This window comes from Tinamus guttatus, unplaced genomic scaffold (genome assembly GCF_059628265.1).
Source record: "Tinamus guttatus ecotype Peru unplaced genomic scaffold, ASM5962826v1 Tinamus_guttatus_pri_ptg000048l, whole genome shotgun sequence".
NCBI lineage: Eukaryota > Metazoa > Chordata > Aves > Tinamiformes > Tinamidae > Tinamus > Tinamus guttatus.
Window position 1 is genome coordinate 3119391 of NW_028288582.1, and position 14209 is coordinate 3133599.

At 43.1% G+C, this 14209-nt stretch overlaps 1 protein-coding gene and 1 long non-coding RNA gene across 3 annotated transcripts in view; one reads left to right on the top strand and one right to left on the bottom strand.

Moving 5' to 3' along the window:
- The first annotated feature begins 1799 nt into the window (after window positions 1–1799).
- Window positions 1800–14209, top strand: part of HIF1A (hypoxia inducible factor 1 subunit alpha) — a 28365-nt gene continuing 15955 nt past the window's right edge. The window contains exon 1 of one of the 2 annotated variants that reach the window (XM_088539504.1): window positions 1800–1966. In XM_088539504.1, the coding sequence (XP_088395630.1) occupies window positions 1932–1966 (35 nt within the window). In that variant the 5' untranslated portion in view covers window positions 1800–1931. The remainder of the gene's footprint in view (window positions 1967–14209) is intronic. The other variant, XR_015914370.1, reaches the window with a different exon arrangement.
- LOC148595910 (uncharacterized) lies at window positions 6158–14129 on the bottom strand. Its single transcript, XR_015914388.1, has 2 exons — window positions 13953–14129; window positions 6158–6322 (listed from the first exon to the last, which is right to left on the bottom strand). It is a non-coding gene; the product is annotated as an uncharacterized LOC148595910 (long non-coding RNA).

Here is a 14209-nt window from a genome sequence, read left to right on the forward strand (position 1 = left end):
CGAGGCAGTTTGTCCCTATGTTTGCATGGGCTATATGTGTGTATGTGTGTGTGCGTGTATATATATATATATATATATATACATATATACGCCTCATTTGGAAAGATGATGTGTCCACGAGTGCTTGTCCGGGGTTTATTGGTGTTTATGCAGGAGACCTGAGTTTGAGCCTTGCTCTGATTATTTCTCTTCTTGAGGCTCCACTGAACGGAACAACAGAAATATCCGTAGTCCACAGCCACACTGCCACGGGCCATCGTGGTGTCACTTCTCATAAGCTAAGCAAAGCTGGCCTTTGCCAGCATTTGCATGAGAAACCTTCAAGGGATAGAAGGAGTCTGTAGCACATGTGTCTCTTCTGCATATCAGGCTGCGGCAGGCAGGAGCAATTCACTTCATATAGAAACTCCCTGTGATTTCTATTAAATGTCACGGTCATTGCCTTTTTCTTCAAAAGAAATTATAAATAGCCCCTACCGTTGTATGCAAAAAGGACTGCGTGTTACGAGAAAGTTCAGACCCCCGCTGTAGAGATGTGAGCAGGATGCAGGACTGACATGGCATGGTTGCTGCCCTGCAGGTGTTCCTTACAACATTACAACTGCACACAGCAGTGCACGGATGTTACATACGCCTGTCAAAGCTTATTTTTAAAAGGTATCATTACCTTTGTGCTATGAACTGAGCAGTGTCGTATGGTTCAGCTCTTTATGATCACTTAACTTCGCGTTGGAGGAAGCCTGCGAGACATGGAGCAACGTCTAAGCTCAGGAGTCCCTTCGCTTTGAATTGCAACCGTACCTGCTTCACAGAAGGCAAAATGTATATGAACGTGTATGACTAAGGGACCACGGCTAATGTTGCTGTGGAGGAGCCTTTAATTTCACACGTGTGGACTCCGGCTGTAAGTTCCCTCCCTCCGCAGCCGGGTCTGCTGCGTGTCCTGGAGGTTACTTGTGAGCGCCCCTGTCCCGTGCTCAGGCAGGGCTCCTGCACGGAACCTTTCCCGTGATAATGCCTGTGACAGCAAAGCTGTGACGTGTATTCGGGATGGAGCTTCAGTGTTTGTCGCTCCTTGTAAAAAAAAAAAAAAAAAGAAAAAGAAAAAAGGAAGAAAGAAAAGAGAGAAACAAAAAGGCATTCTTCTGGTGCCTGGTGAAGTGGCGTGTGCTCTTGCAGCTTCGGGCCGAGGTATGTGGGATTTTGAGACCAAACACGAACCTGGTGACTGCACAGTATTGAGGAAACGGGCCAAACGCCGCGTTCCCACCGTGCCTTCGCGACCCGGTGCGGCACAGAGGCCGAGCACAAGCAGCAACACGGGTGCAGCAGCCGGTAAGCGGCCTCCGGGTGGGAATGGCCCTAGGGCTGCGCTCCGAGCGAGCCCGGGGGGAGCAGAGGGGCAGGAGCGGCCTCCCCAGTCCCGCCCGCTCACGCCGGGCTGCGCTCCCTCACGCCCCGCAGCTGCCCCGGCCCGCGAGGAGGCGCCGCGGGACGAACTCCCCTCAGGGCCGAGCCCCGCCGCGCGCCCTGGCCCGGGGCGGCGGCGCCCCCCGCACTGCGGCGCCCCCTGCGGCCGGGCGCGGCGCCGCTGCCGTCCCCTCGCTGGGGCCGCCTCCTCCCGGCTCAGCTGAGCGCGAGGGGCCGGGCTCCGCGGCGGCTCCTCAGTGGCGCAGCGCCGGGCCCGGCCCGCCCCCGGCCCCCGCCAGCGCCGCGCCGCCGCCCGCCTCCCACAGCCGCCGCTGCGCCCCGCGCCGCCCGCACCTCCCTCCGTCCCCGCCCGCCCCGATGCTCTGAAGCCCGCGCGGCCCCAGAGCCGGCCCCTTCCCGGCTGCGCCGCCATCTCCGCGCCGCTCGGCGGCCATTGGAGCCGCCCGCCTCCGGCTGCGAGCGAGAAGGCGAGCGGGAAGCAGCAGGAGCCCGCGGCCGCCATGGAGAGCCCCGGCGGTGTCAGCGACAAGAAAAGGTACCGGCCGCCGCTTCCCTCCCCCGCGTCCCTCCCTCCCTCCCGCCGTGCGCGCCGGGCCGCGGGGCTGCCCGTCCCCCTCTCGCCATCCCCGGCGCGGGGCCGCCTCCCCTCCCGCTCTCCATCCTCCCCGCGGGCGGCGGCGCCGTCCCCTCCTTCTGCCCCCCCGGGCGCCCCTGCCGCCCCGCTTCTCCCAGCGCTTCCCCGCTCTTCCCGCTCCCCGCGCTCCCCATTCTCCGGCCCGCGCAGCGCTTCGCCCTTTCATTCCTCCTCCTCCTCGCTGTCCACGTCGCCATTTTGTCGGCGGGGGGAGCCGGGGGAGCGGCGGGCGCCGGCCCCGGGGCGGCTCGTGGCGGGGAGCGGGAGGGAAGGGGGGCTCCTTCGTGAGGTGACTTCGCCCCGCGGGGCCTCCGCCGGGTCGCGGCCGCGGCGCGCGTGTGGCGCGACCTCCGCGGGCCGCCTCGCCCCGGCCCCGAGCCCGCGGCTCGGAGCGGAGCCCCGGGGCCCCTCGGCGGGGCCTGGCTCCCAATGGCGCTTGTTACCGCGCACGGTGGCTAAAGCGTGTGTGAGACTATGGCCTTATTGTGAGGATCCCTTAAAAAAAAAAAAGGAGGGGGGGGGGGTAACGCTGTAGCGTTGGTTAATGCCAGATTGGCAGGAGGAAGATTCATCCGTTTGGATCTAATGCCGTGAGAACTCCGAGCGCGTTTCCAAATGGTCGTTATGTGCCGAAAACAGCCGTGGGCTGCTGTGTTTCTTCCTAAAAATAAACTGCTACGATTTTTATTTTTTTAAGGTGGCCAATGAATTTTTGAATTTATATTATGTTCTGGTTTTATTGAGGAGGGGGAGATTTTTTTTTAAGAGTCTTGAAAGCCTAAGCTTTTTTAAAAATAAAAGGGTGGGGGGGAGGAGGGCTGCTGAACAATGTAAGTTGAGAAGTATGAATAATTCACCAAGGATTGTTAGCTCGAATTAGAAAGAGGGGGAAATAAAAGCCTTAAAAGCTTTTGTTACATAGCAAAGTTATGGAGTTGGAGTATTTAGGTGATCAGATTTTTAGATTGGATGTTCCCCCAATGAGCTTTGTGGAGGGATTAATTGCTGTAATCTCCATCCGCAGGAGACAGCGTTTGTTTATGTTGATATCGATACCTTCTTCTTCTTTTTTTTTTTTTTTCTCAGAGATTGGTTATGTCTGCCCTTGCATCCAGGGGTCACCAGAGGAGGTTAAAATAGTATATACAGTGGGTAGAGTGGGAGCCCGAGTAACTGGCTTCTAAAATGGATGTTGAGCTTTGTGCTGAGCTGGAACGGGGAGCACCAAGCGAGTGCTTTACCTCTAGGACTGTGTCATCCCAGTGATAATTTCAAGTTATTACAATGATGTAGGGGGTGGAGAAGAAGCTGCTAGTCTAATTAAATATATATTGTGGGGCACCTGGGGTGGTGCCAGTGCTGTAGCCTTTTTTTTTTTTTTTTTTTTTTTTTTTTTTTTTGACTGAAAACTGGTAACTGTTGAGAAGCCTTAGAGAAAATGTTGCAAGAGAAATGATTGCTCTGTTCTTTGCTCTGCTGGCCTATTTTAGTGGCAGGTCTAGAAAGGGATTTTGAGACATTTTTTTCTGTTCCTGTTTTTTGTTGTCCTTGGACATTTGTTATTTATTTATTTATTTTCACTTACTGTTCTGTCCCTTTTTTTTTTTTTTTTTTTTTTTTTTTTCCAATTTCCTTACCCTGGATGTAATCTGCTTTCTTGAGAATGCAAGAATCTGTATGCCTAGCTTATCCCTTCCTCCCTAAAGGCAAAGCTTAAGAAAGAGAATTCATTTTCTTGTGCATCCTGAAGACAGAGTTAAAGGTTGGAAATGTTTCTTACGAGGTAGTAAGGAGTATTTTGACTCTACCTGTTGTAGAGTGTGCTTTAATTAAAATGCAGTGTTGTGTCTTTGCTGTGCTCATCTTGGGGCTGTGAATGTGCAGTAGAGCAAGGATGGCTAAGCCAGAAAGGAAGGATGTGAGTTCGTCAGAGAACTTCTGAGCGGTGCTTGAGACTCAGTGAGCCTGAATTGTTTTAGAAGGGCCTAGGTTTGTTTGACTGTGTCTGTGAAGAATACCTTTAGAGACTAGGGTACCCCGAGAAACTTCCAGTCCTGATTTTCTGATAGTAAAAAATTGGCTGATGGTACCTGTGTGCACCTTAACTTTCGGCGCTGTTAGGATCACCGAATTCCCTTTCCCCTCTCTGTGTCTGTAGTTGGGTAATGTTCAGCTATCGACAGCTGGGTCAAGTGAAAGGCTTTTGCTTGCTAGTTATGTGCTGTGAGATACAGAAAATGTGGAATTTGACCAAATCTGTCTATTATATAATTAATAAGCAAAATATAGCACCTGGAAGTATTGATTGATTTGTTGAAACCATTCTTTTATGTAGTCTCAAAGTTGTGTAGATCTCACCTGATTTATTATGGAATCTTAAGCACCATATACTTTTGCAACGTGATTAGGTAGCGATGGCTATTTGGGTTTTATCCATTCTGCTTTGGTAGTTGCATCATTTTCATGTGCTCCTGGCTTGTGGCTTTTTTGCTCCATGTGTTGCCAGCAGTGAGTTCATCTTGGTGTGTATAGTGGATAAAGCAACCTTGTTTAGAGATTTGCTTACTAAATCTCTTTTCATTCAAAGTTAAGGCTTTTGATTAGAAATGTGATGATTTTCCTCATTCTTTTAATAAATTTTAGTGCAGAAATGGCTTGTGCTATGAAAATTTTTCTCCTCCTCAGGTAGTAGGACTATTGGCTGTTAGTGGAGTGATTCTTGTGCTGTTTTAAGTAAAGGAGCCATTTAAGTTACTTTGGTAGCTGGTTAGTAGATGCACTAGCAAAATAAATGTTGGGCTTGTTTTAATTCATCACTTGTGGAATAATATATATAATTGCTTATACCTTATCATCTGAGTGCTAAAGAGAAATGGTAAACGAGATTTAAAAAGTAATTTCCTGAGTGCTTGGGCTGGGTTGCATTGGAGACATTAAGTTGAATAACTTAATGTTCTGACCTTAGTGTCTTGAGCTCTTCCGATTCTAGTAGTTGGGACTTAATATCGAGTACCCAAGAGGAGTAGTTGGGACTTAATATCGAGTACCCAAGAGGGTGACTTGAAAGACCAGGATTTTGCTGCTGACTTCTGCTACTGAGGTGGAACAGCAAAATCTGACTGCGACTCCTAGGTCCTGAGAGGCAGGTTGTGAAAGAGGCGATGTGCTAACGCTGCTCCTTAAACCTTTGTGAGATCTCTAGAATTGAATATGCCCCTTTGCTTTTTGTTTGCCAGTTCCTTTCAACACTGGTGGAACTGAGCCACCATTAACAGAGCTGAAAGCTAGTACAAAACCCTCAGTATGTCCTGTAGCTGGGCCTCCTCCTAGGCGCTGTAAGGAGAGGAGAAACCTTTCTAGCTCTGCGGGAGGATCTACCTATCTGCTGGTCGAGGGAGGGCAGGGTGGTTTATGGCTTGCAGAACTTTGTCTCGACCGGCTTCTGGATTTTTCTGGATGGTTCGGCTTGGCTTCATGACCTCAAGATGTACAAAACAAGGAAAAGAAAAGCTGTGGAAAACTTGTCTCCTGTAGATATTTTTCTTAAAATGTTGTATTGTTGGTGCTTCGGTTGGCTTTTATCAGAGAAGAAAGTTGGGGCATTTATAACTGGTATAGATTCATGGAAGCAGCAGGATGAATTTCCATTTTATTTGCTTTTCTTTAAGTGCAGCAAGGTCTACTGTAGATGAGATCAGGTGGTCCAACTTGTAAGTGGTTCAGAACAGGAAGGGGCTTTTACTTCAAGTATTTCAAAGTGCTGGATTAAAACTGCCTTCTGCGTAAATGCTGCTTTGCTGTCTTGTTAGGAGAAACACCCTGGACCTTGGGGGGGAGGGAGACGTGGTTACATACTGATCTCAGCAACGTCTGTCTGGGTAATTAGTCAGCTGTTGGTTTATATGATGTCTCTACAAGTGCATAATGTGTCCTATTCCCTCTTGGAGTTGCGTTCCTCATTTTCTGAGAAATGGCTGGCAAAGGGTTGTTTAGGTTAGGTGAAGGTGATGTTAAAACCCTGGTAAGCCTTGAAGCTACACGGCCACCTGCAAAGCATGACTGCACACTCCGTTAAAGGAGGAGAATGAGAAATCCTTTCTGTTATCACGTGGAAAACTTTAGTCAGGAAAGTATCAGCTTGCAGTTTTACATATAGGTGCTTGCTTCCTCCTCCGCATGTTGTGAGGCTGCCTTAGACCTTTGCTCCTCCAAATCCTTGACCTGTGGTGTGGAGTTCAGAAGACTGTTTCCAGCACTCTGCTGATGAAGTGGCAAAAATAACAACAACAAAATCCATAAAAATAAATATTAATAACCAATAGCTGTGTTGCCATTTGAGCCCAAACCTTCCAGAGGCTCTCAAGAATGTGTGAGTTCAGTTTGGGGTGTTTTGATCTCCTTTTGAGACTCCTTCTATTTGCGAACATAGGAAAATGGATTAAAGTCTTGAATGTGCTCATGTTGTATGAGGCTAATTATATGCTAATTTATTTCAAATAAGATCACATGACATTTTCAACATTAAAGGGGGCACTGAATCGCAGAACCCCCTGATTTTGTGAATTTATGCAGTTTTGTGGATTTCAAAAAATCTTTTGAGCATCTTATCCCCATTTATTTGTAAGGGCTTGGTGATATGAAAGGCCGACAAAGTGTGATTATGTGATTGTGGAACATGCATATTTAAAGCCAGGTAGGAGGCACCGCGTGGTTCTGCAGTGGAGTGTTAGAGCATCTAGGTTTTCCTGATCATACTGCTGTTCTAACGAGATGCAAATAAAGATCAAATTACGATACATTTTCTTAAAAAACAAACAAACAAAAAACCTCTTCAAAAACAAATCTTGCAAGAACCATAGCAAGAAGGCACAGCAGTCATTTTGCCACATCTCGTGTTGCCAGCTAAGGTCCAAAAGAAAGGAATGTTCTCGATTACAAGTCATCAGCTAAAACACTATTTATATCTTGCCATACCAAGATCTATGTGCAGGTGTCAACATGTCTCAAACCTAGGTAATATATGGAAATAAATTTGGACATGAGAAAATGCTGAAGATCTAACAGGCTTTTTCCTTTTGAATCCCAGAAAGTTCGAGCAGTCTTAGGGTCTCGCTCAAGGGTTGGTAGAGCTGATAGAAGAGTGTGCAGGAGCATCCAGTGAGCAGCTCGCTGCATATGGCCCTCAAATGGCAAACATCTGGGGATTTTACAACATAGGGCACCAGAGAAAGAATGACTCAGGAGAGAAGGGGCACCTCTGTGCTCTGTACTGACTGAAAATTCAGGAAAGGTGCATGAAATACCTCAAAATGTTGTGATATGAAGGTCATTAAACCTTTCCTCTGCTGAGATCTATTATTTAGCTTAGAAAGGTAAGTTCTGAAATGATTAGCATGAACATGAAATCCAATGAATTCATGTGATTTTTTTTTTTAATGCAGCTTGTGTAGGTGATGAACACTTCAGGGTTCTTTGATGTGGAGCCAGAGCCTCAGTTGATGTAAATTAGCAGAGGTTCATTGAAGCTGTGCCTGTTCATACCAGCCTGAGGATCTGGTCCAAGATATTTGCTCAGAACAAATGCCTTGATAAAGATGGGTTTCATTGTATGCATAATCTGTTGTTTCCTTCTGCTGAAGCCTGATAATACTGAGACTTGTACAGAAATGCAGTGTTGTAAAATGCTGAGCTATAGAAATCCCAAACATTCAAAATGGCTCTGCTGATATTGAAGAACTGATGTTTCAGGAAGATTCAATAGTAGCAGTTCCTTAAAAATGCCTACTACAATAGTTGTGTATACTGTAGACTGAGAGAGATTGTGAAATTTGTTCAATGCGGCACTGTACAAAATGAACACTTGTCAAGGATTTTGAGGAAAAATGTTACATCAGAACTTGTGACTTGCATCAAATTAAAATGGAGCCTGCAGTTAAAACGAAGAGTTGAGGAAACTGACTCACTGTGCTTGTGTGTGTCAAACAGGTCTATTTACAGCAGTGAAACTTTTTTTATTAAGTAAGTTACTACCTTAAAATTTAGTTAAAAGGGATATTTATTTGTCATGGAAGTGTTATCTGAAAAAGAGGACATATTTTGTTTTCCAGAATATACAATTTTACTTTCAGCTTGAACCAAAACCAGACCGGTTTTCTTTTAGTAAAAACTTCTACATTTCAAAAAGCAAAAGAATTTTGATGCCCGTACTCCTTTCTTGTGAAATTATTTCATGCTGCTTACAGCTGAGAATAATAAATGGACCTGAATGCTGAAAGGGAATTACTGTAGACTTTCCTCTTCATCTTTTCATATTTATATCCCTTTGAATTAATAAGAATATGTTCCAAGCAGTAGAAGACTCTTTAAGTAATCCATGTGAAATATTAAGTGTATAGCTTCAGTCCCTACCTAAGCTAAGAACCAGTAAGACTTAAATGGAAGTGATTTAGCTGATGACTAGAGCATTCAGTGCTCGATTTCCCGGAAAGGAAGAATTCTTCCCTTGTCTCTCACTGTTGCATGTACTTGGATGTTGTGCTGAAATGGCTGCAGACTCTTTTTCCTAGCTATTGATGTAAGCTTTTTGCAGCCTGTGTAGTGGATCTGTTTATGTTCTTTATACATATAGAAGAATAAACTTGCAATTTTATACATATATATATATATTTTCAATTAGTTCTTGAAAATGGTGATCTTGAAACATACTGTTAAAGGCATTTAGTAAATAGCAAAGGTGAAGTGACAAGGTCAACATCATGCGCTGAAGCACTGAGGAAAAAATATCGGGCCTCCAGTCTGCAAAGGTTGAACACAGTGGCTTATAAAACAGAAGTTTTATTATAAGTTGTGATTTAGACTAAAATTACTTTATCAAGAGTCTGTGTCTTTCCAGTCTGTTCAAAGTCTCATACAGATGGAGGGTAATCTTGGGGATATGGCCTGGCACTACGTTTGGGAGTTCCAGGCTTTGCTACAGGCACTTCTGTTGCCATTGGCTTTCTGCTCTGTGCCATGACTTGCCTACTTGTAAAATGGCTCTTTATACAGACTTTATGTTCTTGACAGCAAGGCCTCTTACTGTGTGGCTTGTTTAACGTGTAATGGGGAGGCTCTTGTGGAACCTCTCTCCACTCTCGTTTTGCAAGGAGCTGCAGGTTTCAAAGGCACCGTTTATGTAGAGAGCTTGTGGTACTGTAGCCAACACAGAGTTTGAACTACTTGCTTTTATTTATTTTTTTTTTTTTGTTCGTGTTCAAATTACAAAAAAAACTGCTGTAATGTAAAGAAAGTAGCTCTAACTGCATCGTTAAAAAGAAATGTACAAACAAATGAGATTTAACTAATAGTTTACATAGAGAAATGTTGTTTTTATACTCGGCTGTTGTTCGTTTCTGCATTTAGCAGCTCTTTTAATTTTTTGTTACTATATTCAATGGATTTTTGTTTTTTCTATGTTAGATTACTGGGCCATAATGCTCATTAATTCATAATGAGTAAGGCTTTCATCTAGAAAATCACATGCTTGTCATTACACACAAGATTAGGATCCTTTTCTCTCAAAAGAATTCTCTGCAGAGATTAGAAAGTAAGCAGGATTCGTAAATAAAATCTGTCGTATTGGAGAAGACAATAATATTTCAAAAGAAAATCATGTCAGAGCAAGAAACAATGAAGCTGTAATGGGGAGCTCATTATGAGCTGTTAGCTGGGAGGTTGTGCTAAGTTTGTAATGCAGCTATAGAGGGGAACAGGCAGCCTTCTTTAGCAACATGGGGAAAGCTAAAATCTCTGTTTTCCAAGAGCTTATCTGAACATGTTTTGTGGAAAGGCATAGCAAAACTAGCTTCCTCTATTTCTGGAGGATATGTGTACGTTACACATATCCTGGAAAGTCTGTCCCTTGATTTCCTGAACTGAAGGTCCAGATTTTGTAATGAGCGCTCAGAAGCAGGCTCTGAAATGTCTTCCCCCATTTCAATGAGTGTTCTGGCACTTGCCATGAAACACGTAGTCCTGTAAGCAAGCAGATCTGATGAAGTCGGTCCCCTGTTCCCTGCTTGCGCTTTCCTCTTATGCTTAAACCACAAAAGTTGCATCTCCCTCGTAAACCAAAAATGCACAGTTTCCTCTGTTCATAAGCCTGAACCTATGTTATAGTTTGTCGGGTGAGCGTGAAAGTCGGTGCCGCGGCGAATCTGGATGCCTGTATGGGCCGCCTGGCTGATGGGCCACTGCATCGGGGCTGCACGTAAGGCCAAACAGACTGTTGAGCGGGGACATGAAGAGGGGAGCCCCCAAGCCTTGTGGAACATTAGATTATTATTATTTTTAATAGGAATATGTCCTTGTACACCTATGTATCTGGATTTGGGTAGTGCACTCTGCTTGCATTACAGCTTCCTTTATAATGTGAAATATTTAAGGAAGTGGAATTACACTGGTTTAGTTTCTCTGTGATCAGAGCTGGGCTTATCTGGACCAATTGTTTTTCCAGAATTCTGGACAAAAAAAAAATTAAGGGTAATGAAAACTGTCCCCGATTGACTGCATATTCTGTACTGTTGTAATATACTTTGGGGAGTCTGTGCTTTAAGTAAGATTGTACCTAGGCTGTGTTTTATTGGCAAGGGTGTATTATTGTACTAAAGCAGGTTAAGAGCTGTCGGCACAGATGTGCCGAGCTGGGGCTGTCCCTGTGCAGAAGTAAGTACCTGTGTTGAGGTACCTGTGCAAACGCTCTGGTGAATCGGGAATTGCACCTCCGACCCATGCAGCTCTGCTGGCAGAGGCATCTTTTTTTAGAGTAGGCATAAAAATACAACTGCGTCTTATACCAGCAGCAGGAATTAATTTAACCTTACAAGTTAAATGCAAAGCCGCTTATAGATTTACTTTGTAATATCAAATACCAGCAATAATGACATAAACTGTTAATATGCTATCTTACTATAATAGCTGCTTGGCATTAAAGAAGAAATATTAAAGCTGTGTTGTTACAGAGAAGGTACAGTTCTTGTGACTCAGTTTGACTTTTCCAGTATTAGTTTTACTATCTCAGAATAGGGTGTACTTAACATGAAAGTATTCCTTATGAAATCTTGTATTGGCAAATGAAAATTAATTTTGTAACTGAAAATTAGGTAAAGGTCAATGCTGAAATGTTGTTACTTGCCTTGCGATGCACTGATTTTGACTACATTCTGTTTCTGTCTTAAAAAGTACTTCTAAGAAACTGTTTAAGAACAGATGTGTTGATATCAGGGCCTCTCAATTGTTCTTATTTTTTATTTTTTTAAAGGCTTCTAGAGACAGAAATGTGAATGACTACTGGAAGTTGTAGGAGGCTGGATTAATACACATTCAGTAGCTGTTCTACATGGGAAGTTGAAAATACGTAATGGGAAAAATGGATTAGGGGAGACAGTAAGTTACTATGGAAAAATGTGCAACTAGAAGAACAGAAAATTAAGCAGTAGTAAAATGGCATAGAGATCAGTTATTGTGGCAAGGTAATATTGTGTGCACATCTGTAAAATTTGACTTAGTGTGCAGTGGTTGAAGAAACTAGAAGGCAAAGTCAACGTGCTGCATGTTTTAAGATCTGTCCTCTGACTCATTCTAGTTAGCAATTTAAAGTTGAAATTTATTGGTTACTAACAATACTTTCCAGAGTTCGATTTTTGTTTAAGTTAATAGTGGTGAGTAAGGAGAAACAAGTTAGCTCTAAATATGGTCCCTGAATAGTTTTGCATGTGAGAAAAGGAACATGTCAGGCTATATCCAAAATTTTGGGGACTGGCTTCTAGAAATGTGTGCTGTTTGGGTGCTCGGGGATGATGTGGTGACCAGGTTTAAGTGTGAAGCTCTGGCCAGGATGGCTCACATGATCCCAGTTACAGGAATTACACACGCGGTACGAAGGCTGTGTTACATCGGTAACTGGTATAGGGATGGCTGCTGTTGGCTGTCTTTGTCCTCACGGCTGCTGGGCCAATTTTTACTGGCTGCAAAAACCTGCTGTAAAGCTTTATTTATATTAATCTCACCATATTTTAAAACCTTTTTCAGTTTGGGCAGTGAGCCGGGGTAATATCCTTCAGTCTAGTTCAGTCCAGCTGTAGTGGATCCTGGTGGTTAAATATGTTTTTGCTTTAGGTCTCTAACTCTGATCTCTTTTGGAACGCAGATGTTTATTCAGCTATTTTACATGAACATATCTTACGTATATAAGAATGTGCCAGATACTGGATTTAAAATTTTTACTGAATCATTGCTTTCTGTGAGCTGTAGTTGCATATCCTGCTTGAGATTGCTTCTCTGCTTCTGTATTCTTGTGATTTAAAAAAAAAAAAAAAAAAAAAAAAATGGAAACGAATGTCTGGCACTGCCATTGCGCAGGAAACATCATACCTGAAGCTGCATGCAATTTCCTGCCTAGCATGGGCATTGATGATATTGTCATTGAGCATATAATCCACTCATCAGCTGAGATTGTCTTTAGAATATTTAGGTTGTTTGATTTCATGTGAAAAAGCAGAAGCTTGGGATTTACTTCAAATGGAGCTCATGTTCTTGCTCTACTTACAGAATGATATTTCTGTAGTAAAGACTTTATTTTTTTTTCAACATAGGTACAGTTTAAGAAAATATCTCTGAACTAGATGACTTACACCATCCTGATGCCAGTGCTCGTTTTCACATCTTGTGCTGCTCAGTCCTCTTCCTTAAGTGTTCCCCCAACCAGTGAAGACAAAGCTTTTTAATTTACTTTGTTTTAAGTAGGAGTAGCAAAGGTTAGAGTACTTGCAACTTGAATATATATATATTTATATTCTTTTTTTTCCCCCCCTCTGGTGACATCCCACGATGAGCCAACCCTGACTTTCCATAGTCAGTGAACACACCTCACTTGTGAAAGACCTGTTCCCCATTAATTTAATCCATTAAAGAAAAACTCTTTGAAACCGGTAGTTGATCTTCCTAGTTAAATTGTTAGTTCTTACTCAGATTGGTTACAGCTTAATTTTAAACAAAAACGTAGCAAACTGCTGGGCTGCTATTTATTTAAATATTTAAAATGTATAAATATTTATCTTATATAGTAGGAAGCCTTTCTAGAAAGGAAATATGTAATAAGTAATAGAGAGATTAATCTGTCACTTGAACATCAGCTTTTGGTACTAACATTTCGGTTGTTACTTGAGTTTTGCCTGTTCTAAAATCAGAAAAAAAAAATCCTGTAGGCAGCACTTGATTTTCTTATATAATTGAATTGCATAATAATTCAGTGATTGTGGGGAATTTTGACATTCCTGTCTGCTGAAAGTAAATCTAGAGAATATCTGAGATATTTCTGAGAATATAAATCCTTCATAAATAAAGTGTGAGAGAGGGCTGAAATTCCAACTAGTGAGGCTAGTATCTATTTCTATGTCTTGCACTGTCCTTCTCCACATGCATTTCTTATTTTTAAACTTGTAGTCTTGAAATGCACTGTATTATTGCCAAAACCTGTTGGCTTTTGTTGTTGTTGAAAAGGAAGCTATAATAAAACTATAGGCATTTAGTCAGATGGAAAAAAACTATTTCAAGTGTTAATCTCCCGAATTTCTATACTGTGAGGACATTTACTTAGAAGGGATCTTGAATGAGGGATGTAAAGGTGAATCTATGGAAGTGTAATTACTCATTTTACCCATATTGTGAGAGATAATATGAGTCCACTAAGAGAATCAAGAATATGTTCACCTGCACCCGGAGTTTTCCACTGAGGGAAAAGATATTTGAGGCCTGTTTTCAGCCATGTTAAATCCATCAGGCTACATAGCTAAAATATTTTTTCAATGTTTTCATATGTCAGACTAGTAATGACGGCTTCAGGATGTACCTGTATATAGGGAAGCCTCAAGCTTCTCAGCCCACGATCGCCACTGCTAGAGCAGGAACCTCTATCCTCAAGCTGAGACTGAACGTGTGGAAAGCTGCAAGATGGGAAAATATCAGCAGTTATTTTATACTTTCCTTTTAAGAAATACAAGTTGCATTTGGATAAACTGGTAGAACTATTTTAGGTCTTTTTTAAAATAAATAAATAAATACCTGTTAGTTTTCCAGTCACCTCCTTTACTGTTACGTGTTATGTTG